General features: G+C 35.6%; 1 protein-coding gene across 1 annotated transcript; it reads left to right on the forward strand.

Annotated features, from left to right (window-relative positions):
• Positions 1-5,055: 5,055 nt before the first annotated feature.
• LOC121986034 lies at positions 5,056-26,105 on the forward strand. The gene is made up of 5 exons (XM_042539795.1): positions 5,056-6,417; positions 7,574-8,145; positions 8,329-8,548; positions 24,428-25,775; positions 25,859-26,105. Exons 1-4 carry the CDS (start codon positions 5,170-5,172, stop codon positions 25,748-25,750), a joined length of 3,363 nt encoding a protein of 1,120 aa, XP_042395729.1. The 5' UTR covers positions 5,056-5,169; the 3' UTR covers positions 25,751-25,775; positions 25,859-26,105.
• The last annotated feature ends 1,182 nt before the right edge of the window (positions 26,106-27,287 follow it).

Below are 27,287 nucleotides of genomic sequence, written 5' to 3' on the forward strand. Positions count from 1 at the left end.
GAATGCTATGAAGCTTAACAATTTCCTTGAAGTAAAAATTGATAGTCCCAGTGAGGCCGACAAGAGAGGATGAATTAATTTATAAATAAAATACACACTTTCTTTTGTTTGATTCTTAGCAAAGACATATTGTTAGTTTAAACAAAATTAATAACATAAAAAGGAGTAAGAGACAAAAAGTTTATTTAGTTATAATCATGATGGTTGTTAATCTAAGACAATTGAAGCTTACTAAAAGTTCTCCTTGACGATGGCAAAGTAGTCTTTTACAATCGTTGAAAGTGCAGAAATAGAATACAAATATAAGTGTGTTGTTTTACAAGTGTTGTGTTTAAACAAGAGAACAAACTCTCCTTTTATAGCCCTATGATCAGATTTGACTGTTGGCTAACGTGGCAGCTCTGGATGCTTGGAGTGAGTTCGATCGTCCCCAATGGTGTACTTTATTTGCTCGCAATGGCTTGAAGATAACACTTTATCAGAATATGGGTGTCTGGATCGGTTCGGGTGCTTGAAGTGTTGCTAACCTGGATTCTGAATGTCATATGCAGTAACGTTCGTGAAGAGGCGCCTGTTTTGGCCTAAAGTAGTCCGAGCGACCGGACCCTATCCAGGTGCATGGATAAGTCAACTCAATGTTAACTTATCCGTCTTTTGCTCCGATCGCTTGGGTGATTCTCCGGTCATCCAAAGTTGAGCTCACATAAATCCAACTCTGGCCTTCTCCTCGAGTAGTCTTCCGCTCTGTCTTCTCGTCCCTCGGAAGCGCCACGTGTGTCCTTCTCGCTCCACCAGTGTACTCTTTTGTAGTTTCTCGTCCCTCAGATGCATTGAGCCTGTCGACTCACTTCCCGTGCTATCATTCTCATTCGTAGTATTTTCTGCTCGACTTCTTGTGTTCCTAAGTTCCTATATACTTAGACACAAACATCAAATATAACATGGTCTAACTTAACTCTGTTGATCACATCAAAACTTACCCTGGTATGTATATTCTTCCTCTTTTTGATGTGCATCAACTCGTGTTAAGTTAGGGTAATAAACAAAAATAATAAAATAAGTAAATATTGATTTTGCAATTTACTACTATAAGTTTGCAATTAAAGTAAGTAAAGGATTTTAAAATCTATACCTCCCTCTAAACTTAATCTCTAATTCTCTCATTTGATCACATAAAAAAATAGAAAAAATAAGAAAAAGAAATAACAAATATAGAAAATATTTCTAGGTGTACAAAACAGATTTTCCAGAGATATGTCTTTTTATTGAAATTTATTTTCAAAGAAATAATTTTTTATCAATTAATTATCTATTTTGACAAAAATAATTTAAAAATATTTGTAAGTTTAGAAAAAACTTGAATAATTTTTTCCATTTTAATCATATTAATTTAAATATGATAAAATAATTTATACACAAAATCTTTTTTATTTTAATAGTATAAAGTTAATTTTAAAAATAAATTTTTTAGAAATTATCATCTAAAAATCTTACTGATTTTTCTCACCATCCAAAATACAATGTCAACTTTCCAAAAAATTCAGGATTTTTAAAATTAATCTCCTACAAAAATTTAAATTTTAAATTACATATTTTGATTAAAAATTTATAAAAAATTAGATAATTGTCAAAAAAAAAAAAATCTAAATTTTTTTATTCTAGCATAAAACATAACTCATGATTACAAAAAAAATTATATTTTTAAAAAATTAATTTTCTAACCCATTTTAATCATCAAAGCTCATTTTTTGAAAGAAGAATTTTAAAAATAAATATAACACATAGAAAATTTTGAAAATAATTCTATGAGTAGATAATATTTTTATTTTGTACAAAAAAAATTTAACACAAAACAAAAAAACATACAAAATAATTAATTTGATAAACAAAGTTAAAATCTAAAGCATATTAAATTTAAGCATGTATAAAAATTAATTTAATTTAGACTAAGCATGATTTAATAATCTAAAATAAGTTCCTAGCTATTGGTTTATTAAAAATTTCCATGGGATATATTTTCTATCTAGTTTTGCAATTGGGTCCCTATGATTTCTAATATACCAATTTAGTCCATTATAATTTTTGAAGTTTGAATGATTTGAACGTGCATTATTCTTTTTCAAGGATTCTATTTGTTCTTTTAAATTAGAATTTTTCATTTGAACTTTGTCAAAAAGTTTTAACGGACATGCATTAGCTAATTTATTTTCAAATCAATATTTTCCTTTTTCAATTCATTATTTTTAGACTTTGAGTTTACACACTGATCTAGATATTAAGGTTATACTAGAATATAACTGATCATAAGATAAAAGACATACCTCACATATCATATCTGATCTGAAGCTGGTTTTTTTCTTTTCATTGGTGTTCTCTTCAGATATAGTTTCCCCTTCATTGATGCTCTCCATTTGGTGACTCGCCATTAATGCTAATCTGACATATTCCTCCAGTTCAGACTCTTTTGATAACTTGTCCCATGTCGCTTTGAAGTTCCTTTGTTTTAGCTTGCTTCATCCTTCGTCTTTGCCTTTTAATTTCAGACAGCTTTCTTTTGTGTCATTCCTCATTGCAGTTGTAGTATCGTACTTTTCTCTTGTTTTATGAAAGTTTCTTATCTTGAGACTTGTTGAATTTGTTAGTTTTAAAAAACTTTGAAAATTTTCTTACCATGTAATCTTTTTCATCTATGTTGAGAGATGCGTCGGAATCTGATTTGGCCTTTCTCGTGTTTAGGGTGACGTTGCTGTTTGGTTCCTTATCCTTTCTTATTCTTGCACATCTAGATTCATGTAATTTAAATGTAGAAAATAAATTTTCTAAACTACTTACCTCGAGGTTCTTGGAAATGTAGTAAGCGTCTATCATCATAATTCTCGAGAATGCATTCAACTCATACCTTATCGAGTCTAGATTTATTATCGCTTCTTCAAGGTTGTTGAGTTCGGTGAGAAGTTCCTTGATCTTCGCGTGCAATTGAGCCACATTTCTCCCTTTTCCATCCGAAGGTTTATTAGTTGATTCAGGAGTAGATCCCATTTCGCTAGCTTGGCCTTTGAGATTCCTTCGTGCAATTCCAGGAATTTCTCCCAGAATTCTTTGGATGACTCATAGGCTCTGATTTGATTGACTTCTTGGAGCCGTAGAATACTCAGTAGATAAAACTCTGTTTTGCTGTTGGCTGCGAAGTCTGCTTACTTCTTCTTGGTCCAATGATTTTCTTCTTTTTTGTCACTGTTTTGATCATGAGGTGCTACGAAATCATACTTTATAGTTAATAAGATATCGAAGTCTATTTTAAAAAATATCTCCATTTTTCTTTTCCAGTTGATAAAGTCCCCCTCGAATTTTGGTGGATAAATATTTGCTTTGACCATTTGTGCTTTAGACGACAGTTAGTCCTTATGAAGCGCCCTCGCTTTGATATAATTGATGGTCTCGGTGAGACTGACAAGAAGGGATGAATTACTCTGTAAATAAAATACACACTTTCTTTTTCTTGATTCTTAGTAAAGACATACTGTTAGTTTAAACAAAATTAATAACATAAAAGGAGTAAGATACAAAAAGTTTTACTTCGTTACAACCAAGATGGTTATTAATCCAAGATAATTGAAGCTCACTAAAATTTCTCCTTGATGAAGGCGGAGTATTCTCTTACAATCGTTGAAAGCACAGAAATAGAAATTGAATACAAGTGTGTCGTTTTACAAGTGTTGTGTTCGAACAGGAGAACAAGCTCTCCTTCTATAGCCCTCTGATCATATTTGACCGTTGGTTGTGGTAGGTCTGGGAGCTGGAGTGGGTCCAAGCGCCCCCAGCGGTGCACCTTATTTACTCGCAATAGCTTGAAGATAACACTTTATCGAACCCCCGGCACTTGGACCGGTCCGGGCGCCTAGAGTGTTGCTGACGTGGACTCCGAACGTTATTCACAACAACGTTCGCGAAGAGGCTCATATTCTGACCTAAAGTGGTCCGGGCGCTTGGACAAGTCAACTTTGTGTCTGACTTCTACTTCGGTCGCTTAGGTGATTTTTCGGCCATCCAGAGTTGAACTCATCCGAACGCAACTCCGACCTTCTCCTCGAGCAATCTTCTGCTTCGGCTTCTCGTCCCTTGAAAGCATCAGGCTTGTCATTCTAGATCCACTGGTATACTCTTCTATAGCATCTCGTTCCTCGGATGCACCAAATCCATCAACTAGCTTCCCGTGCCATCCTTCTCATCCACTGCATCTTCTGTTCGATTTTTTGTGCTCTTAAGTTTTTACACACTTAGACATAATGATCAAATATAATATGACATAACTTAACTCGGCTGATCATATTAAAATTTATCAAGTGTACTTACAGAAATTAACAACATGATTAACTTTTGAAGTCTTGTGGCAAGGAATAAAATAAGTCATTTTGGAGAATCATCAACTACCACCAAAATTGAGTCCTTATTGTTGGTGCAATTGATCTCGGGTTAAGATTGACCAAGTATGTTTGATAGTTGAGTGAGACGTCAAATAAGTCAAGGTTAATCAAATACTTGATAGTGGAGAAGTTTAAGTGGATCATAGTTGACCGACACTTGACAGTTTGAAGTTCAACCGGGTATTGAGAAGTGTACAATCCAAGTGAGTCAATATTCACTGGACACTTGATAGTTGAAAGTCTGATAGAGAGTTAGTAAAGGTAAAATTTAAGTGGATCATGATTGATCAATTGACAAATGAGTAAAGTTCAAATGAATCATAATTAATTATACATTTGACATGTGAGTGAAATGTTTGATATAAGAAGAAAAATCCTAACAAGTCAGGAAGGATTGGGCGTCAGGTAACAACATTAATTAAAAATCACACTAACTTGATTAATATAAAATAAATTGATTAAAATTATTTATAACAATTACGGCTAGAGCAGTTTGCTAGTAATTGCTTGTACAATTATTTATTTTATAAAAGTAAGGATGAAACATCTTTTTAATATTTTTCTAGAAACGAATAATTATTTTATTTTATTTTAAATACTAACTAAAATAAATTAATCGAATTTTTATAAGGAACCGGCGACTTCCCGTCCTCTAATCGACGAAAATGCGGACCTCGCCACCACTTTTCGACCTCCACCTACCTGGCTACTAAACCTCAATCCTAATTCCCAACTAAACTCGACGATGATGTCCGACGACCCCTTGGCTCGCCACCGCGCATTCATCTCTGCCTCCATGAGCGCTCCATCCTTCCCCACCTTCACCAGCCCTTCCTCCTCCGCCTCCTCCCGCAGTGCCTCCCCCAGTCCTAACCCTAATCCCTTCGTCCGCCCTTCTCCCTCCGCCTCCTCCTCCTCTCCTTCCCCCTCCCCCTCTCCCTCCTCTTCCGCTTCCAAGAGCCGCCTCATCTCTTCCTCCGCCTTCTCCCATAACCCTCGTCTCGCTCTCGCCCTCGTCCCCGCCGCTGCCTTTCTCCTCGACCTCGGTGGTGCTCCCGTCCTGACCGTCCTCTCTGTTGGCCTCATCCTTGCCTACCTCCTCGACTCGCTCCGCCTCAGAACCGCTGCCTTTTTTGCGGTCTGGACCTCCCTCATCGCCTCCCAGCTTGCCTTCTTCTTCTCTGCCTCGATCTACTATGCCCCTCTCCTCTCTGGCCTCGCGCTCCTCCTCTGTGCCGATACAACATTCCTGATCGGAGTCTGGGCTTCGCTCCAGTTCCGATGGATACACATCGAGAACCCTTCCATCCTTCCCGCTTTGGAGCGCCTCTTGTTTGCCTGCATCCCCGTCGTCATGCCTCCGCTTTTTACCTGGGCCACTGTCTCGGCAGTCGGCATGGTTAACGCCGCTTACTACCTGATGGCATTTGCTTGCCTTTTCTACTGGCTCTTCGCTCTCCCCCGCCCATCCTCCTTTAAGTCCCAGAAGCATGACGCTGGAGAATCTCAGATACTTGGTCCGCTGGAGGGATGCTTTCACACCTTGTATCTTCTCTTTGTGCCGCTTCTGTTCCACATTGGTTCTCACCATGCGGCTATCTTCTCCTCCTCTGCATCCGTATGTGATCTCCTGCTGCTCTTCTTTATTCCGTTTTTGTTCCAGCTTTATGCATCTATGTGGGGGGCACTGTGGTGGGTTACAAGGGATGCACACCAGATGCATCGGATTCGGGTGGTCAATGGAGCGGTGGCAATGTTAGTCGTTGTCCTCTGCCTCGAGGTCAGAGTTGTATTTCATTCCTTTGGAAGATACTTGCATGCTCCTCCACCCTTTAACTACCTACTCGTCACTGTTACAATGCTCGGAGGTGCATCCGTCGTAGGGGCTTATGTAATTGGTATGGTTGGTGATGCTTTCAGCTCAGCAGCTTTTACTGTTTCGTTGGTTCTGGTTAGTGCAGCTGGCGCAGTAGTTATTGGGTTCCCTATCCTGGTATGTTTTCATCTCTACAACATCATATTCCATCTCTCTTGCAAGGTGATGGAACTAACGATTGTTTGTTTCAGTTATGCTAATAAAATTATCAAGAATTCATACTCTAGCATGTATATATAGTTAAATTGTCTTTTTTGCAGTTTGTTCCCTTCAGTCACTAACCCGTGTGATCAATATAAAAACTTCTGATCTTATAAGCTCAATTTGGATGCTTATTGTAGTTAGGTTATATACTTCTATTTAACTTGAACTATATGCTCAAAAACCCATCTTTGAGCATTAGTCTCTTTCACAAGCACTACGTTAAATAAATTATGCACCTTGTATACTCATTGTATGTATAACTGCCTGCAGATTAACAATTCACATGGACACTGACTTCTCCCATGGCCTAAGCTAGCAAATTTTGAAACTTCCTTGAATTAATGCATCTTATGGGAATAATACATGATGAACAAGCATACAATTCAATTAAACACCCAAGGATAAGCAGGAAATTACTTACAAATGCATGGCTCAGGATGCCAAATCAACTATTGTTGACTGAGCTAGAAGATAGACCTGAAGCTAAAGTATTGCTTATTATTCTTATTTTTTATTTTACTATGTTAATAAATCTCTAATTGAATGATATAACTATTCAAGCAGACCATTTAGCAACTATATTTAAATGGTACAGAATATTTTACAGGGATATTAACTTAGATTATTGGATATTTCAATTGCATGACTAACCCTTCTTTTCCTCTTGTTAATGGTGGTAACAAACTAGGTCTGGTCTGTTTTGTAGTGTTAACAGCCTGTCCTTAGGCTCACATTTCAAATTTGTGAGTTCAACACTTCCATTAACAGAGTTGATGAATAGGCTTTGTACTCAGATGGCTAAATTTGCATTTAGACCATGCTTATTTTATCTTAAAAGGTTAAGAGAAAATAGCAGACAATCTGTTTATAGGTCACCAAATGCCATACACACATTATAAAGTGTTGTGTGAATGGTTATTTAATTCTTTTTAGTAGAGTTGTTTGCCTTTCCATTTTTCTGAAGGGCCTAGATGCTGTATCTCACTTATTTTGTTGCTTCTTTAACCATATCTTATCATACCATCTGTTTGCCAGCAGTTAATGAAACTTTCTATTGTTGATTTTGCAGTTTCTCCCTGTCCCTATGATCTCTGGCTTCTATATTGCACGTTTCTTTACAAAGAAAAGCTTGTCATCCTACTTTGCCTTTGTGGCATTAGCGAGCATGATGGTTCTGTGGTTTGTTGTACACAACTACTGGGATCTCAATATATGGATGGCTGGTATGCCTTTGAAAACCTTCTGCAAGTTGATAGTCGCAAGCATCATCATGGCAATGACCATTCCTGGTTTGGCATTGCTACCTATGAAGTTGCAATTTCTTACTGAGGTTGGCTTGATTGGCCATGCATTGCTATTGTGCTACATAGAGGACCGTTTCTTCAACTATACTGTTATCTATTACTTTGGATTTGATGAAGATGTTATGTATCCTAGTTACATGGTCTTGACAACCACCTTCTTGGGATTGACTTTGGCGAGGAGATTGGCAATAGATCACCGGATTGGCCCAAAAGCAATTTGGATCTTAACCTGTCTGTATTTATCAAAGCTTGCTATGCTTTTTATTACATCAAAATCAATTTTGTGGATGACAGCTGTTTTGCTGTTGGCTATTTCCCCTCCATTGCTTCTTTACAAGTATGAAGAAATCCATTCTCATCCATTTTTTGGTATTGAAGACTTATATGTTGTGTTCGTTTGAAGAAATCATTTGTTAATAATGATTGCGTCTTTGTGCTGGTTGCAATTACTTCCTAGATATCTTGCATTTTTGCTTTGAGTTGTTCTTATCTGCTTGGTTTCTTGTTTGCAATTACACAGGGATAAGTCAAAAGGAGCTTCAAGAATGAAGGCCTGGCAAGGCTATGTTCATGCTGCCGTGATTGCTTTCTCTACTTGGTTGTGTCGTGAAACAATCTTTGAAGCTCTTCAATGGTGGAATGGAAGGCCTCCATCTGATGGTTTGCTTGTGGGATCACTCATTCTTGTGGCTGGGGTTGCTTGCATCCCAATAGTTGCCCTCCACTTCTCTCATGTTCAGGTAAAATCGAATTCTACATCTCGTGTCACACAAGTGGAGTCATATTAACTCTTTATGTTTTTGTTTCATTTTCTGTCTTTATAAACATTTCTGTTGGATTTGGTTGTTGACTTCATACTAATCATTTCCTTGAAATTGATCTATCCATTATTCATGCAATTTCTCTGATAGATAAGCTAAGTATTATTGTCTCAAAGATATATTTTTTCTGAAGCTTTGTATCCTGTAAATTTATTTATGCATTTTTCTGTAGAAAATAGTATAACTATTACTATTACCAACATTATTTTTTCAAGGATTCACAAAAGCAAACAGACAATCCTCTTCAAAATAACTAACATGATATAAAACACAGCGCTAAACAATGCAAGACGGATAGTTATCATTTTCATGTAATAAAAATGCATGAAGATCTAGGAAATATTGTTGGTCTAAAAGGGCTAATCCATTGTGTTATAATCAGACCAGATGTGACGGGGGAACAGATGCTCAATATCCTCATTAAGGATGCACATAGAATGCGTGATGAAATGTAGGGAGATCCCTTGGCAACCTTCTCAAAAGGCATGGCAATAGAAAATGTAGGGTGCGTTTGGTTTACACGTTTTCCATTTTCATTTTCTGGAAAACGCGCGTTTTCTAGAAAACAGAAAATGACTTTTTGTCATTCTCTATTTTTCTAGAAAACGCTATCTAATTTTTTAGAAAACAGACTCGAAAAATGCAAACCAAACACCATTTTTTAGAAATGCGCATTTTTCAGAAAATGAAAATAAAAAACACACAAACCAAACGCACCCGTAATATTTTGACGACATTAGACATCTATTTGTGATGAGATTTTAGCAGATTTGAAGTATTGTTAGAAGAAGTCCAGCCGTATTTTTTTTCCTACCCAGGCTAATGATGGGATTTTGAAGGGGAGCCTTGGCACAATAGTAAAATTGTTGTCATGTGACCAAAAGGTCATGCGTTCGAATCGTGGAAATTGCCTCTTGCAAAAAGCAGGGTAAGGTTGCGTACAATGGATCCTTCTCCGGGACCCGCATGGCGGGAGTTTCGTGCACCGAGCTGCCCTTTTTAGGCTAATGATGGGATTTGTAACACATAAGGAGCTCTTGTACTTGTAAAATGGTTCAAATCATTTAATTGAAAGTTCCTTCCGCAAGCTATTTGCACCTATGTTATGTAAATGGTTGTTATTGTATTTGGTAAAGAGGTCCAAGATCATTAAATACAAAGCTCAATTCTACACATGAAATTATGCATCCTCCATGTTTTGCAAATGATGATAAATATAAGCATTAGGATGAGTTGTTTTTGAAGACATCTTAATAGTATATGGACAAATGTTGTAGAAGTCAAGATTCTATCCTAATGCTGAAGTTCTACCATTCTTGGAGCAATACTTTAGGCCAATTTCCATGAAGCTTTAGTGGATACTTGGCGTAAATTCTGATTTTCACTTTTTATTTTGTAAGCCAATCAATATTGATATTATTGGCAAGAGCTTTCTGCAGTTGCATTGTCTATGCAGACACACACCTGGAATGAAAAAAAAAATACTAAGTTGTAAGGCAAGAGGAGAGGTATCATACTTGACCCCGCATGGTCAAGTTGGAGAAGGCAAATAGTAGGAACTGGTGGGTAGTGAGGATGAACTCTGGTGGGTGGGTGTTGTTAGGTTACGAAAACTACATAATTAAATTAATTAATATAGAAGTTATACTTATTGGTTGATATCTTTCCTATTTTGTAGGTTCACAATAAGGGTCAACTCTAAGTCCCTCTATGTTCACATTAGTACTAGATGAACTAACAAAGAATATTCAAGTGAAACCACCCGAGTGAATGCTATTTGCTAACAGTGTTGTGTTTATTAATAAGACTTCTATTTTGATTAAATTCAAAGCTTGCATAGTTTATGAGGTTTTTTTTTAAAAAAAAAATTCAAAGCTTTGATTAAATTCAAAGCTTGCAAGTTGAATTTGATTCAATTCAAAGACTTTTATGAGGGGTTCTTTGCATTCTTATTTTAAAGGTGGAGATGATTGTACAGATGTTTTGTCAGCTGGACCTTTGTTCTTGAATGGTAGGGCTCTCTGTTTGATTCTGTGGTGGTCTTGTTTTCATCTCCTTGTGGAAAAGGTTAATGAGATACCTGTATAGCTATAGTTTGATGGTTTTCTGTTGAATCTCATTCATGATGACATTCTTCCTTTTCTGGTAGTTGTTGTTTGGAGTATAGTTAAAATTGACCAGGTGACTGTTTTTGAGGACAGGGCTAAGTTTGCTAAGGTGTTTCTTGGTTGATGTTGATAAACTTTTACCTTAAGAATTGTGCGTTGCATCAGGAGGTAAACGGTTTAATTTATGATAACATTCAATGGTTTTTCTACTGGTGTGATTAGAATTGGGCATAAAGAGTAACTGTGGTGCCAAATATAAGAGTACCAAGACAGGTAGCATTATGGAGAGTGGGAGAGTTTCCTCTTCCAATATTGGTGTGGTTAAAGGAAGATTTCGGATTACCTTTTTGGTTGTGGGAGTATTGTTAAATCCGCTACTAAGAGGGGTGGTGTTTATTCTATCAATCTGTTCAATTATAATAATGTGGAGGTGGGTTAATAGGGCATGATGGATGTGCCGACCAGTGATGGTGGTAAAGTTGTCAACGGAGTTTTGAGGTTCATGATTCTTTTGCTATGGAAGGATGCGTGTCGGCTGAGATTTGTTTGATCAAGTCAAAGGGTGTAATAAGATGAATATTTCTTCCACTCATACCTCAAACATTAAAAATAGGGAGCAGAGTTTGAAGAAGGTGGATGTTAGTGGGGCTGAAGTGGTTTTTTCTTCCTTTGGGGTTGCTGAATAATTCTTGGGCAGTTGATTTCTGAGGCTAAGTAGCAGGAGGTGACACAGAAAATTGTTAATAAATCACAGGATATAGAATTTAATGAGAGGAAGGGTAATGGAGTTTAGGCAAAATTTGGGAAGGAAGATCCTCTAGAAATAATTTGTCAAAGAAAAAGAGGTTTCGTTGTGATTTTTGTAGGGAGACTTTGCTGGACGATCTGATGGAGTGAGAATGTGTTCTTTATAATTGCTTGTTTGCTGATGATTGCACTAATATCAAATATTCAAAGTTCTAGGAAGGATAGTGAGCAGCATTTTTTCTTGTTAGAAGATTTCTTGGAGGAGGTTTAGTGAAGAGGTCTGTGACAGCAGTTGGATTAGTGTCTGGGCTCCTTCTGATGGGAGGTTGGAGGGTTTAATTCTGTTCTTGCAGGAGTGTTCTTAGGTGTTGGCGATTTAAGAATAAAAGTTGTATGAGCAGTGGTTTCAGATAGTACTACTGTTTGTTTTTTTCTAGTGTGTATGCTAACACTTTTGGTACTAGTGTAATTAAATTGTGGAAGCTGTTGGGTTCGCAGTGTTAGTTTGCATTTGGCTTGTAGATTGTGTTTTTATCTGTGTTTGTCAAACTAAAGATAGGAAGGATGATGTGGGTTTTTCCTGGGTAAGGTTTGCTGTTGGGTTTATAGAATTTATAAAGAAATTTTTACTGATTTTGGTTTCTGATACAATAAGTAGATAAGGTATATATGCTTATGTTCCTTGGCTGAAGATGTTTGAGGCTCAGGTTACTCATTTGTCTTCCCTATCCTATAAAATAGGGAGAAATTGGTTTGCAGGAAGGATTTTGTTTTTGAGCACTACTAGAAGGAATATCTTGGGCTTTTTAAGTGATTAAAAGTCAATATGAGTGTGATTTTTTTTATCTCTCTGATGTGGGATGCGGCCTTTCTGTTCTTCCTAAAGCATTTAGTTAGTGGAGTTATAAGAAGGTTGGCAATGTTGATAGGAAACTTGAAGTAACTTAGGAGGTGATGATGTTGGCGTTGAAGGAGAGTCGTATGGGGCTTTCTGATTCTGAGAAGGCTTAGCTTAACAGTCTATTACTGTATGAAGTGGAGCTCAAAGGTAAAGATGAATTGGATTGAAGGGGTGACCGGAATTCCAAATTCTTTCATAATCAAGTGAATATTAGGAGATAAAATGTATTACTGGACTGCTTGAGGGTGAGGAGGTTATAGGGGTGCTGAAAATGTTTGACAAACATTTGTTAAGTGATATCCGAAGCTTTGGAGTGGGGATATTGCTAATGCATATGATAAACTAGGGATTAGATTTAAAAGGTTTAGATTTTCTAAAAGGCAATTTTGGTGAGATTTCCTATTTAGAAGAATTAGTTTTTTATTGGTGTTTATGGTTTCTAATTGTTTTATTTTGCATGGTTAAGTAGTTTTGATGTGTATTAATTTAAAGTTTGTTTTATTTTAGTGGGAGATTAATAAGGCTAATTTATTTCAGAATTAGTGGCATTCCTTTTGTATTTTAGTTAGAGTTAAGTTTTCAGTTAATTAAAATTTCTTTGATTATTAGTGCATATTCAACTTATTGCAAGAATGCTTTGTTGCTCGACAAGTAGCATGATAATATCATCCTTGTAAGCGAAATGGTTCATCTTTTTTCACAAGTAAAGGTGCAATTATCCTTATAATTGAAATATATTGCAAAAGGTTTTTGACATGATGTGCTAGAAAGCTTTGGTTATACTGGGGAAGATGATGTTCCTTTTGACTTTATCAGGTAGATCGAACCTTGTATTTGTTCCTCAATTTTTCATTGTAATGAAAATGGGGTTAATTCTATGGAGTTTAGTGGTCATACAACTGTGATTCTTTGTCACTTTACCCTTTTATAATTGTTCATCAATTATTTTGTGGGATGAAATATTATGTGAGTTAGGGGAGGATCACACCATCTAAGGCTGGTGATGTAAGAATTTATTAGTTGTTATTTGCTCATGATCTTGTTTGTAGATGATATTATTTTGGTAGATGAGACATGTGAAGGAATATATGCTAAATTTGAATCTTAGCGGAAAATGCTAGAGGTGAAAGGTTTTAGGCTAGAGTAAAAACATAATATATGGAATTTAAGTTTAGTAATATTATATATAATGATACAATTGTTAAAATAGGAGGAGATGAGTTGTCTCTAAATGAGAGTTTTAAGTATTGAGGATCATTTTTGTAAAATGATGGAGGCTTTGAGAGAGATGTCTTACATAAAATACAAGGATGATTGAAATGAAGGAGATTGTCAGGTGTTCTTTTGATCGTAAATACCTCTAAAGATTTAAAGGAAAGTTCTACAAAATGACATTTCGATTTGCTATATTATATGGAGTTGAATGTTAAGCTATGACTCAAGCATATGAGTAGAAGATGAGAGTTGCAAAAATGAGGATGTTAAGATGGATGTGTAGACATATAAGGATGGATTTGATAAGAAATGAAAATATTAGAGAGAAAGTCGGATTGTAAGGAAAATTTCGGGAGATATGTTTAAGATAGTATGAGCATGTACGTAGACGACCAATAAATGTTCTAGTTAGGTGATGTAAAATTATGATAAATGTGCACATCAAGTGAGAAAGAGGAAGACAAAAAATGATTTGGTTAGCAACAATGAAATAAAATAAAATTTATTTAAATATAAATGATGATTTATTAGGGGATAGAGCCCAATAGTGTAGAAGGATTCATATAGCCGACCCATGTAGTCGGATAAAAGTTGGTTGTTGTTGTTCTTGTTGTTGTATTTGCTCATGATCTATTGATGATTTGAGGGCTGATAGGTTTTCTGTACAGTTTTTTTTTATCCTTCCAAGTATTTAGGTTTTCTGTACTGTTTTCTTTTGGGGTTCCAATGTATGCAATTCTAAAATGGATATGATAAAGTGAAGGATTGTTATTAATGGTGATAATTTTATCTAAGGTGAAGGTGTTGGGGGTAAGCATGATTTTGTCATCCTTGGGAATTAGGTTGCATTGGCCATTCATCCTAGGTTTTGAAGAATTACATTATGGAGCTTAGAGGTTATCTTGTGCTAGTGGGAAAAATTGTAATGTTTGGAAGGATCTATGAATTTGATCCAGTTCCTATTGTATGGTGGCAGACTTTTGTGACTGTTGATCTTATAGGGAGGGTTATGAAGGTATCTGAGTTGATAAGGGTTCTTGGAACATTGGGGCTCTATGAGCATTTTATTTTGTCTGAAGTGGTTTGAATTATTTTAATCCGTGTCCTGATGGAAATTGTGATAATATTTGGGTCTGCCATTGCACCGAGAATGGTGCACTTTGTGCTAAGGTTGCTGATAATGATAGGAGGGAGGAGTCTACTTAGGAGACTAAAGAAGGAGGTGGAACATTCTTTGGCAAATATTTATGAGACATGTAAAAAGTTTGTTTAGTAGCATGGTGGAGGCTTTCACAACTATGATCGCCGGTGGAATGTGAATTTGCTAAGCAACTGTGAGGTTAATACACTGGACGAAAGGTTGGGATTTCTATTTGGAGGAATGGGTGAGGGGTAACCATTTTTTGAAAGGTAAACTTCGAGTTCCTGGGTTTAATACTACTATTGCTATTGATACGTGGTATCTTTGGGAAAATAGAACTAGACCCGTGCAAGGAATAGTACCCTTGAGGCTGTCAGAAATGTTTTCTCAGGAATTTGACAGAAGATCTTAAAAGCCTGCCACCGTGGAATGTGTTTCAGGTAAAGACAATTATGTTGATTTGGGATATTATGTCAAGATTTGTTGTCGAGCTTGCTTTTATGGTGCATCTGGTGATAGGTGCCGTTGTAATTAGATAGTGAACTGGGTCATGCTTCTTCAGTCGTGCCAAGGGAGTTACTAGGTATTGTATGGGCACTCAGGTTTTGTCGGATTTCGAGTCAGTTGCTTATTTAAGAGCTTAATCCCTACGCCTCATGAGCTTGAAGGAAACATGCCCGGAGAATGGCTTCCTTGGGCATTGTTCCTGTTGTTTTCTTGGGCGAGAAAGGTGGGATGGAAGAAATGTGCTGGGGAATTGTTTCTTTAGGACACGCACATTTTTCCCTTCTCAAATATAATCACGTAGAACATCACTACCACGCACAATTTTCATTGGTAATTCCAACTAAATTCATGTTATTTTTTTTTTATGAAATCTAAAAACTAAATCATTTTATAATGTTTTTAAAGAATTACTACAAAATTTTCAACTTCTTTTCCTTTCAAAAAAATAACAAACAAGGGAAAGCTTTTTCTATCAAGTACCTGCTTAGGAAACTTGTTAGAGTCAGGCTTTTAATGTTAAATGGACAGTTAAGGGCATTGTTAAATTGGGTGCTAGGAAGCTAGGAGTTGGGGTTGTGAAAAGAAATTGTATTTTTGAAATTGATGTCGTTGCTAAATGGGTCTGAAATGGAAGGTTTACTGCAATTGTGATTAGGGAGATAGATTGTGACAAAATTAATGAAGTAGTTTGTTAATCATTGCACAGAAACAAATAAGTTGAACAAAACCTGTAATTTAGTAACAAGTGTAGAATTAGTGGAATAGTTAAGGTAGAGACATTTTGTTACGGGGAAAAGATTCATACCATCTACTCTAGGTGGCTTCTATTTTTATGTCATTAATCAATGAAAATATACAAGTAAATCTTGAATATGGCAAATGCTGACATTTTCATCCATAGCACTCACAAACAAATTGGTTTAAAAATACTTTATAAACCCAGTTCGCTACGAATAAAATTCTAAGTCACTCGAAAATTTGGCAGACATGCCTAGTTTAACATTGGAATTAACAAAATGAGGTGGCAATCTCATTCAGTTGCTCTTTTATTTTATTTTATTAACAATTGGTCTTTATGTGCTTTGTTCTCTCATGAAATACCATATTAAAGGAAATGTGCATGGCAACTTGATTGTTGTAATAATTCTGATTGGCCCTTCTGAAGCATGCCTTAGCTTGTTCACTACAGATTACAATATGGAGTCCAAGAATTGACTGGCACTGACCCTAATTGAGATGTTAGGTCTTGTAACTGTATGGCTATCCACTTTTTCTTACCAATCTTCAATTCTGTATCTGCCTCCTGTTCTGGTCCTCTGGTTCTGATCTCTTATTGCAAACCATAGGAGTGTTAATTGGTTTTGTCCCTAAGATTCTATCCTCTTCAAGCATATCAAATACTTCCACTAAGACATATAAAAGGTTTCCTCTAAAGTGAGTAGCCATATTTGAGATCACCTAAATATTTGATATGTAAATGCAAACAGAGGTACTTTAATTATATGACCTAATAGAATTATCTGGTGATAATGATATTGTCCATACAAGAATGTCTCCCTGACTAAGACAAGTGAAATGTTAAGACATAAGTGAAATATTAAGGGATTCATCATATGCTCCCTGGTCATGCCATACTATAGAAGAGCAGATCTAAAGTTTCCAAACTAAGTAAGGTCTTGGAGATTGCTTCAGCCCGTATAAATGATTTCTTTATCTCACACAAAGAAAGTCCCTAAGCAACAAGCCCTAAAGATTTGGTAGCATCATATAAAACCTCAATAAGATTAATATGAGGATATTTCTGATTCTTAGCTGATGAAAGAGCTCAAAAAAATAGCTAACAGGGTGAGAAGGGGGCAAATTGAAGTCAACTTGGCCACTGAAGAAAATATGTCAAGGTAGTTTGTTCTGAAGATTTGAGTGAATCATTTGGCCTCTAGGCGAGCTTTTAATTGATCCAAGTACAACTAGGTGAGCATTTATAGTGAAAAGCCACTTGCAATCCATTGTGGGCTTCCCTAGAGGGAAAGAAACTAGCTTCCAAGAACCATTAGAGTGGATTGGAGTGGTGACTATCCTTTTCTTTGATCAAAGTACTGCCATTGGGATTTAAAAGAGCCTCTAAAATATTTCTACAAATTATTTGTGATGATAAAGAGGACAAAAAAGCATAATAGGTGGCGACTTTGACACATATGGTAAAAAAAATAGAAAAGTGGATATTAGTAAAACACTTTGAGTACCTTTGAGTAAAGTAATAGGTGGTCCAAATCAAAGGCAGATCTGAAACAAAAGTAGGCAATTTGTGAGCAAGAGTCTTTAAAACGTGTTGGAGCATGCTTCTGTCTTTATTTTTGGTTTTACTCCTTCAGAGGAGGGGGCATTAGGAATAAGCACCTCAACAACAGGAGGTGTGGAAAGCACCTTATTAGTAGAACACATGTGAATTGATACTGAGGTAGAAATATAAAAATCCTCTTTACACCCTCTCAGATATAGAGGGTAAAGAGTTGAAGATTGGAATCGACTTAAAGAATGTATATCACTTTTGAAGATGGAAGTAATTTAAAAAGATATGTGACAGTGGTGAAAATAGTTTATCCTATCGAGGATATAAAATATGCAAAGCAGGTATTATCATGTACTTGTGGAGATATAACATCTCATGGAATCATTGTAGCAAAGGTGATTATGCTTACCCTAAGCGCCCCTCAAAGTCCGTTATGTGAAGGGACGTAAATCACGGGTTCAGCTTATAGCCCATCGCTAAGTGGCTAGGGGATGTGAGGAGTTTTTCCCCGAGGGCATATTCCCACCGGGATTTGATCTTGCCCCATTGCTGCAAATCTGCCATCCTTTAGCTAACTGGGCACCTCGTGGAGACAACATCTTAAGGAATCATGAACAATGGAGAGGAAGACATGCGATTTATAAGATAATATGCAATAAGAAGCACATCACCTAGGAAAGAAAAGGGAATTTAAATATGCAGGTGTAGAGTATGGTGAGTCTCAATAAAGTATTAATTCTTCCTTTCCACACATTGTTTTGTTGTGGTGTATAGGGGCAGGAAGATTGATGAAAGAATATTCATGCTTGGAAAGAAATGACTACAAGTTATTAGAGAAATAATCTTTAACATTACTATTGTGAAGAACTTTAATAGATTCACTAAATTAAACTTTAATCTATTAAAGCCCAAGACAACCTAATTCGACTCAAAATGGCAAGACATGCAGGTGGAGATCTCTTGGTCTTTATGTGTATTATAAGAACTTGTTTCAAAATATGAGACTAAAGGGCCCTAGCACTTTCATTTCTGTTTATTATGTCCCTTTAAGGTCCAACATCATTTTTGTAGAGGTAAGGACCTTTGTTTTTGTTGCTAAAGTCAAAGGTTCAAGACCTACCTTTTTATTATGCCCCTTTAAGGTCCAACATAATTTTTGTAGAGGTAAGGACCTTTGTTTTTGTTGCTAAAGTCAAAGGTTCAAGACCTACCTTTTTATTATGCCCCTTTAAGGTCCGACATCATTCATTTTTTTTCTCTTTAATTGTTTTTTTATACCAAGATCACTCCTTTGTGTACGACGGCATGGTGGATGCAAATACATATTCGGATGACATTTGGCAACATTTTGACAACACATCTCTTTGAAGATTGAGCCTTCACTGTTTGTGAACTTAGTCACCTCCCAATATCGAAGGCCTGGCTTGCTTTGATGATCACACATTGACACAGTGAATTCCTATGACAACACAATGTTACCAATGACTCAAGGATATCGTTGACCTGGATGATTATCACCTTGAGGAGAACAAAAAACAAAGGCTGCTTAGATTTGGTGAATTTTTGGACAAATAAAAAAAAGGATTCAATGAAGATTTTCTCTCGATGGAGATGATGAGAAGCTCATTGAGTGCATGATATGTGACGGGCAATGACGTTGGCAAAAAGACTCCTCACATGAATGCTGTGTGATTATGTTTCTTCAAACAATATCAAATTGAGGAAGGTGAAGAGTCAGTAGGGCGGTTGGCGATCTTGATCTCCAGACAAGAATTGGGTCACCAAATTGACTAATGATACAATGCTATCGAATAAAGTGGGTCTAAAATCAATATTGACTTCAATATCATGTCATGGAAGAAATGATTTATACTATTTACCAGAGGCCCCTAATGTTGTAAGTGGTGACATTTTAGTGCATAATACATATGAAAATCAAAACATGTTTAAAGGCGACCAATATGTTATATTGTTAACTTGTTGAATCTTTTAGAGTGAAAGATTGCAAGGTAGGTATACATAGTAGGAGGAGATAAAAGAAAATATTAGTTAATATAATAAAGAGTAATTTAACTCAAGGTTCAAATATCAAGTCATGCCAGTGTTTTGGTTGATTGGAACAATGTTTCATTATCATGCTGATGTTTCTATGTAAGATGGTAGCAGTAAATTGGAGGTGGAAGGAAGATAGAGATGAAAAAAAAAACAATTCGCTTTCAATAGGGCATGCTATGATTTTGACATGATCTTATAGGGAGACAAACTACAAAATAAAAAAAAATGAACAATGTTATCTCAAGGGGTGTCGAGCGTTAACATGAAATGTTCATGATATTCGTCAATATGAATGACACAATAATACAAGAGACATTGTCTCGGTGCCTAGTTGTATTGAGTTTAGTAATCTTATGAATATTTTGACCATTTCAACCGATTCGGTACGTGATTTGAAACCATTATTTAACTATTGTTTGTCATATTGCTTTGCATAGACTTAATGGGGATAAGAGTTTATGTAATCTATCCTTGGAACAAACATCACTCGTTTGACAATGATTAATTGTTAAATGATGTTATAAAGCTTATTAAACTTAATACATTATATTATCTTTTCATTTAATTAATTATCACTTTATCGAAGTATTTATATTTATAAGATACTAATTATCACTTATTGATAATGTATTTATATTTCTAAGGTATTTATTATTAATCATCTAATGTTTTGGTGATATATATATATCTCATACAATAAAATTAGGTCAATGAATTCTTTGTACATTACATTAGTGAATTTACTATTTAGTTACATGTACTGTTACTTTCGATCCTTATGCTTTTTCAACTTGTCTCTAAATTTTTAAAACTATTGTCAGGTATGCTATTAAATTTTTTTTATAATAGTCTAAGTTTAAAACTAAACATGCCACATGGGAGAGTGTATACTATTGTTAAGTTTGATATCCTATTACTTTCCATCTTTATACTTCTTCAACTTGGTTCTCTAAAATTTTAACTCAATTGGCTAAGTATAATAGTCTAACTTACTAAACATGTGACACGGAAGAGGATTAGACCACTGAACCAAATCAAATTTATTTGGCTTGTTTCTATGCTTGTCAAACTTCACAGTGGCATTGTATGTTACTGAATCATACTGTTCTAGTTGGAAATAGATAGCTTGACTGTAAAGCATACTTTGAATCTTGGAGAAATGTATCAAGTCTGCTTGCAGCAGATGTGAGGATAACTAGTCTTGGTAAATGAGAAAACATAAGGTCCTTGTAGATTCATTGATAGAAAACCCCTAAACTTCTAGAAAAGGGAAAAAGGAAATGCTTGAGATTAAACTTGCTCAATATTATTACAATGAAAACATTAAAAAATTGAGTCTACAACTCTTTCCTCAAATCCTATAAACTCAGTTTGACTCCCATTCATGATAGTTTGGTTTGAAGTGGATTGACTTATTATACAACTGGTTTAAGTACAACCAAAACCAAAACCAAAACGGACAAGAACTTGTTACATATTAACATAAAATGACAAGAAAATTAATGAAAAGATGTCTCATAAAATTTTATTAATGATTGCATAACAAGGATGCAAAAACAAAGAATCTTTCTTAAGTGAATTAAATTTGAAGATAATAAGTCCTTGCTACTTTTACAATCTATGAACTTGGAGTTGCCCTCAAATAAACCTTTGATAACCTTAATAAAATAAGTATGTGATAACAATTTAGAAGAGCCTCTAGTAACACCTTAGATGAGCCTTCTTAATGATGTAAGCTTAGAAGAACTTCTAGTATACTTGAACTTCTTTAGAGATCAAAGACAGCAAACATCATGAATTTTGCAAATCATTTAATTATTCCTTTTATATTTACTTATAACTTTAATGATCATCAAACAACTGATGTCTTATTTTCTTTCAAACTAAGAGATTCACTTTGCATATGAGAGTTATATGTGTCGATATTATGAATAAAATTATACTAAATGATGATTATTATTAAATACTTAGTTTCCCTATTTGCTTTTATCTGTAAAACTGAGAGATTCACTTTACATATGAGAGTTATATATGCCAATATTATGAATAAAATTGTACTAAGTGATGATCATTATTAATACTTAGTGAAGTAAATTTCATTATTTGCTTTTATATATTAAACTGAGAGATCCACTTTGCACATGGGAGTTATATTGATATTAAGAATAAAATTACATTGTGATTATTATTAAATACTTAATGAAGTAACTTTTCATATTGTATGGCATTCATGTATTTTAATTTTCTCATCACATTGTTTTCTATGCTTGGAAGCAACAACAAAGAATCCAGCAAATTCTCTAAAGTCAATCTCTTCTCAGAAGTGGAGAATAATGTAGACAAGGAAATGAATAATACATAAAAGAAAATAATTTTGATGAAAATAAGTTAGAGGTTAATTTGAGATTAATGCATCCGCTATAAAAGGAAAGGAATTAGAAAATATTTAAGATTCATGGGTCTGCCAAAAATTATAATTTAATTTTTGTCACTTGATAATTAGCATTTTTATTTTGGTAATAAATAGGGAATAATTATATTCCCTATTAAGATTTGCATATTAGTTTTATTTAGAATATTTATTTTCGTGATATGCTTGCTGATGATTTTGAGTGGACAAAAGAAGTTCAGAGTCTTAGAATTGATTATCTTTTCTTTCTTCGCTAATTTAGTTTCAAATTCCTGCATGTTTTTGGATTGTTCTACAGTTTGATTTTGATGTGGCATCACCCCGCTTCTATACCTACTGGTCTTGAGGATGACAGCAAACCCAAACATGATGGGATGCTTCTTGTAGTTTCAGTTTCATCAGTAAGGAGAAATGAGGAGAAGGAGAAGCTCACAGTTGGTTGGTGGAAGATGACTTCATGAGGTTTAAAGGGAGGATTTCTTCCAGATTTAGTAATCATGATTTCTCTAGAGGCGACTAAGATAATAGGGAGAAATCCCCTATAGCTACAGGGACAAGGATTGAAAACTCTCAGATTTTAGGGGTTGACAGATGGAGAGGCTGCACAATTCAATTTTTTTTTCCTGGAATGAAAACTATGCTGGATAAGGAAAGGACATGGAATGAGGCCGGAGATTTTTTCAGATCTTAGGGTTCCTGGGGTAGTAGGACTTGTTATACCTTGGAGCTCAGTGGAGAGGGCATAGGTTGGGGGTTGTTCTGCGAGCATAAGCAGGAGAAAGAGGAGTTAGAGTTTGGGAGGTTTATTTGTGTACTGGGTCCCCCGGTTAACAATTTCTGGATCTGTTGTTCAACCTTTAAACAGAATGTAGCATAAACACAACAGTAGCTTTATCAACTCAACCACTCTCCCTGCTATAAAGATTGGTTCATAATGCAATGACTCTCTTCTACACTTCATTAATGGATTCCACTTTGATAATTTCAAATGGCCTAGGTTTTAAATACTAGTCTCTAAACTGATTTCACAGTTCGTACAATTATGTGCTGATGGAAATTTGAAAACCTTGGGCCAAATTATTGTAGTGGCAAAATCAAGATCCAATATGCATTTTCTTGCATCAGGTTGAAAAGATAAGCCTTTTTTTATCTTTTATTTGTTTGGGGCACCAAGTTCTTATGAATGCCTATGTTGATACACGATATAGGTCAGTGCTTGCTAGGCATGCTAACTTGTGTACACTAGTGGAGTGGAAGAGGGAAAAGAGGAAGTGGAAGATGAAGATGAAAAAGATACAAATTAGAGGCTTAACGATTCCATCCGCTATCCTTTCCTTGTTTGACCTAGGGATCCCATGTTTCAGCACCCACCCTTATCCTAGTTGAATTTTCAAAGCTTCCTTGACATTTTGCAATGAGTTCCTAATGGTGTATTGAGTTGGCTCCATGTTTCAACACTATATTAATGTTGGTTCACACGTAGATGACAAGAAGAGGCAAGATTTAAAACCATTAAATGACAGCCATGACAAGCACAATTCATGTATATTCATTTAGAAAGGTGCTAGGAGCCTAATAAGCTGCATGAAACTCCATTACAGAATTTTGTTCCTTAAGTGGACTATTTCTCCAGCTGTCATGTGGGCCCCTATGCTGGCAGGTCATGAGGGCTTGCTGTGTTGATGTTGCACCATGCTCAGTTGGGAATGAGGATCTATTTGATTTTGTTGAGAAGCCAATTATTAGTTAGGCGCTGAATTTCCCCATTCATACTAAATGACCACATCGTTCTCAGTTTGTAGGTGGAAAGGTTAATGATCTTTTCATTATAACTAATTAGAATTCCATTTTTTTTTCTTATACTAGATAGTTGGAATCATTAATTGGAGTGAACACTAGGATAGGAGTGAATACCTGCTGAGAGGATATAAAGATTCACTTCTAATGTAAAGGAAGTGGATAGATTAGGGTCTGCTATGGTACCAAGTTGACACAACATACATAATTTGAAATAGGATGGGAAACTAATAAATACAAAATATAGGGCTAATGGAACTATTCCAATACTCTCAAAGCAAGCACAATTGTGAAAATGTGATAAATTTATTTAATCATAGGCAAATTAATTGTTACGAGGAGACCATATAGGTAAATTTATTAATCATAGATATTGCTGATATCTTCTGTCTCTTGCTTGGGCAAATAATGGTTTTGTTCTTAATACTTTTAACATGCATATGCCTACATATAACATTGTTTTTGTTACATTCACATTTGCAGGGCACTTACTAAGTTTTATCTTTGTATTATATCTTTTCTTTTGTTCTTGAACTTGTATTATTTTGCATTTTGAATCTTGGATAATACAATATTTGGTAAAGATATCTGTTTTAATCAGGAGATAATTTTTTTGTGCGTTTGCAGCTGGCTAAGAGATTCCTTGTCTTGGTAGTGTCGATGGGTTTGCTTTTTGTTCTAATGCAGCCACCAATTCCACTATCATTGACATTCCACTCAGACTTGATTAAAGCAGCCCATGAGTCTAATGATGATATCTCAATTTATGGATTTTTTGCTAGTCGATCTACATGGCCATCATGGCTACTTATAACAACTATCTTGCTTACTCTAGCAGCAATCACGTCCATTATACCAATTAAGTATATTGTTGAATTGAGGACTTTTTATGCTGTTGGAGTTGGGACAACATTGGGCATCTATATCTGTGCTGAATACTTCTTCGAAGCTGTAATTCTATATCCCCTCCTTGTTGCTGCTATTGTTTGTGCTTCTGTCCTGGTAGTTTTCACACACTTCCCATCTGCTTCAAGCACGAGGCTTCTGCCATGGGTATTTGCTTTATTGGTAGCTCTCTTTCCAGTTACTTATTTATTGGAAGGGCAGCTTAGGGCCAAGAGTAGTATTGAAGAAGGGGAAGAATCAGAGAGGTTCAACTCTCTCCTTACTGTCGAAGGAGCAAGAGTGTCACTTATGGGTCTCTACGCAATGATATTCATGCTTATAGCTTTAGAAATCAAGTTTGAGTTGTCATCTTTACTGCGTGAGAAGGCTCTTGGCAGAGGTGTGCCACCAAGTCAATCCGATCGCAACTATGCCCTGCCACCAAAAACACGACTCATTCACCAGAGGAGGGCATCTGCTGCACCATCCCTCACAATCAAGAGGTTGACAACTGAGGCTGTTTGGATGCCTGCAGTAGGCAATGTTGCTACCATAATGTGTTTCATCCTCTGCCTGATACTCAACATCCATCTCACTGGTGGTGCAAGCCGAGCGATATTTTTCTTAGCGCCAATCCTTCTGCTTCTCAATCAGGATTCTGATATATTTGCTGGTTTTGGTGACAGGCAAAGATACTTTCCTGTGACAGTGGTTATATCTGGATACTTGGTATTGACTGCTTTCTACAGGATTTGGGAGGAAACTTGGCGAGGGAGCATGGGATGGGGACTTGAAATTGGAGGAATAAGTTGGCTTTTTGCAGTAAAAAATTCTGCCCTTCTTATGCTCACCTTACCCAACCATATTCTCTTCAACCGCTTTATGTGGGACTATGTAAAGCAGACTGACCAAGTTTTGTTGTTTACATTGCCATTAAATTTGCCGTCCATCGTGATAACAGACATACAAACTGTGAGAGTTTTAGGATTATTAGGAGTTATTTGTTCTTTAAGTCAATTCTTGATATCTAGGCGGACAAGAATTGCAGGAATGAAATACATATGATGCTGCTACAGCTGCAGAAAGTGAGGTAATTATTTCCAGTAAGGCTTGTGATTCGTCATTGACAATATATTCTCGGGTTAACTGACTTGGTTTCTTTGAGCATTGTAGGAATGTATTCCTGAAGTTATTAAGAAGCGCCATCATGTGGTGGGATTTAATGCCATTGCGGTGACTCTACAAAACTGCCATGTGCGAGAGATGTTCCGTGTTCTGTTAATTTGAAGTTCGAACTTGTGCACAGTTGAGATCTGGTTCGACATTGCTTCTTGAGGACAGTGAATGACTGTTCACTTGAAATTTTTAACTTTTAAGAGGTTTCCTCCCCTTTTATCAAAGCAGCATGTTTCAATCTAAATCGTGGCTTCTTTTGGACTAGTTCAATTTTAGAGTGCTGTTATGCTGTGCGACCCTGGGTGCAACCATGCGTGTGCATCTGAGGGATTCCTGCCCACGTAGATCCATACCATGTTGGCAGGCAACCCTCGGGCACGGTGCGGGAGCACCCAGCATGACAAAATCGTTCAATTTTAATTGCCACAACTCGTACAAATGTAATGTTTCGATTAACCTCAAATGGGGAGCCGTTTCACAAACAACTATAGTTAAATAAACAATAGTGGACTAAGGGTGAGTTTCGTTTGTTGAAAGTTATCTGGTTTTTTTTTTTGTCGATAAGAAGAAATTTATTTAAACATTGAAAAAGAAAAAATGGCATTAACTGTTTGATACTAGCGTGTGACAATGCTTTTATCTTTTTAGAAATAAAAAAGAAAATAAATGAATGAATACATTACAGGGACAATCTAAAGGATAAAAATAAAAGTACCACAGTGAATATATGGTAATTTTGGGCTTCAAGTAGACAGCTTTACTAGTTGCTAGGTGAGAGGATTAACACCTCCGGAATAGGATTGAGTTGGCTAGTACGAGATAGAATTACTACCATAGGATAAGAATTTGAATCATAGTAAATTTGAGAAAAAAAAATTCTCTCAGTACTAGCCAACTATAATTTTCTAATTTATCTCTTTACAAATAATCGTAAAGTCAACCTTGTGAGACTACTAGAATAATAGAGTCTACTTTTATCATTCTACTTTTTACTATCATAAGTGAGAGGATCAAGATGACTTTGCAAAAGGAAAGCTATACTAAATAAAATATGAAGAGCAATTACATCTTAAGGACCATAGTTATATAACCACACTTTCGAAATTGGATAAAAATGCAAATGTAAAAGAACAAATAATAACACTATACAATAATAACAATAATAAATTTTATCCGTGAGATAGCTTTCTACGACTTTATTTCTTATTATCATCTTCTATATTTAAATAAATTTTATCTTATTTTATTTTATCATTGTTAATCAATTTTTTTTTATCTTTTTCTCCCACGGGTATATTTGTCATAATTTACATTGCCTAATTAAAATATTTATCAGTTATCTAATATTTATATCATCTTAATATATTTTTCCCTCAATAGATGCAATCTCAATTTTTATTCTAATATTCTCATTTCTTATCTTGTT

The sequence above is a fragment of the Zingiber officinale genome, chromosome 5B (genome assembly GCF_018446385.1).
Source record: "Zingiber officinale cultivar Zhangliang chromosome 5B, Zo_v1.1, whole genome shotgun sequence".
NCBI lineage: Eukaryota > Viridiplantae > Streptophyta > Magnoliopsida > Zingiberales > Zingiberaceae > Zingiber > Zingiber officinale.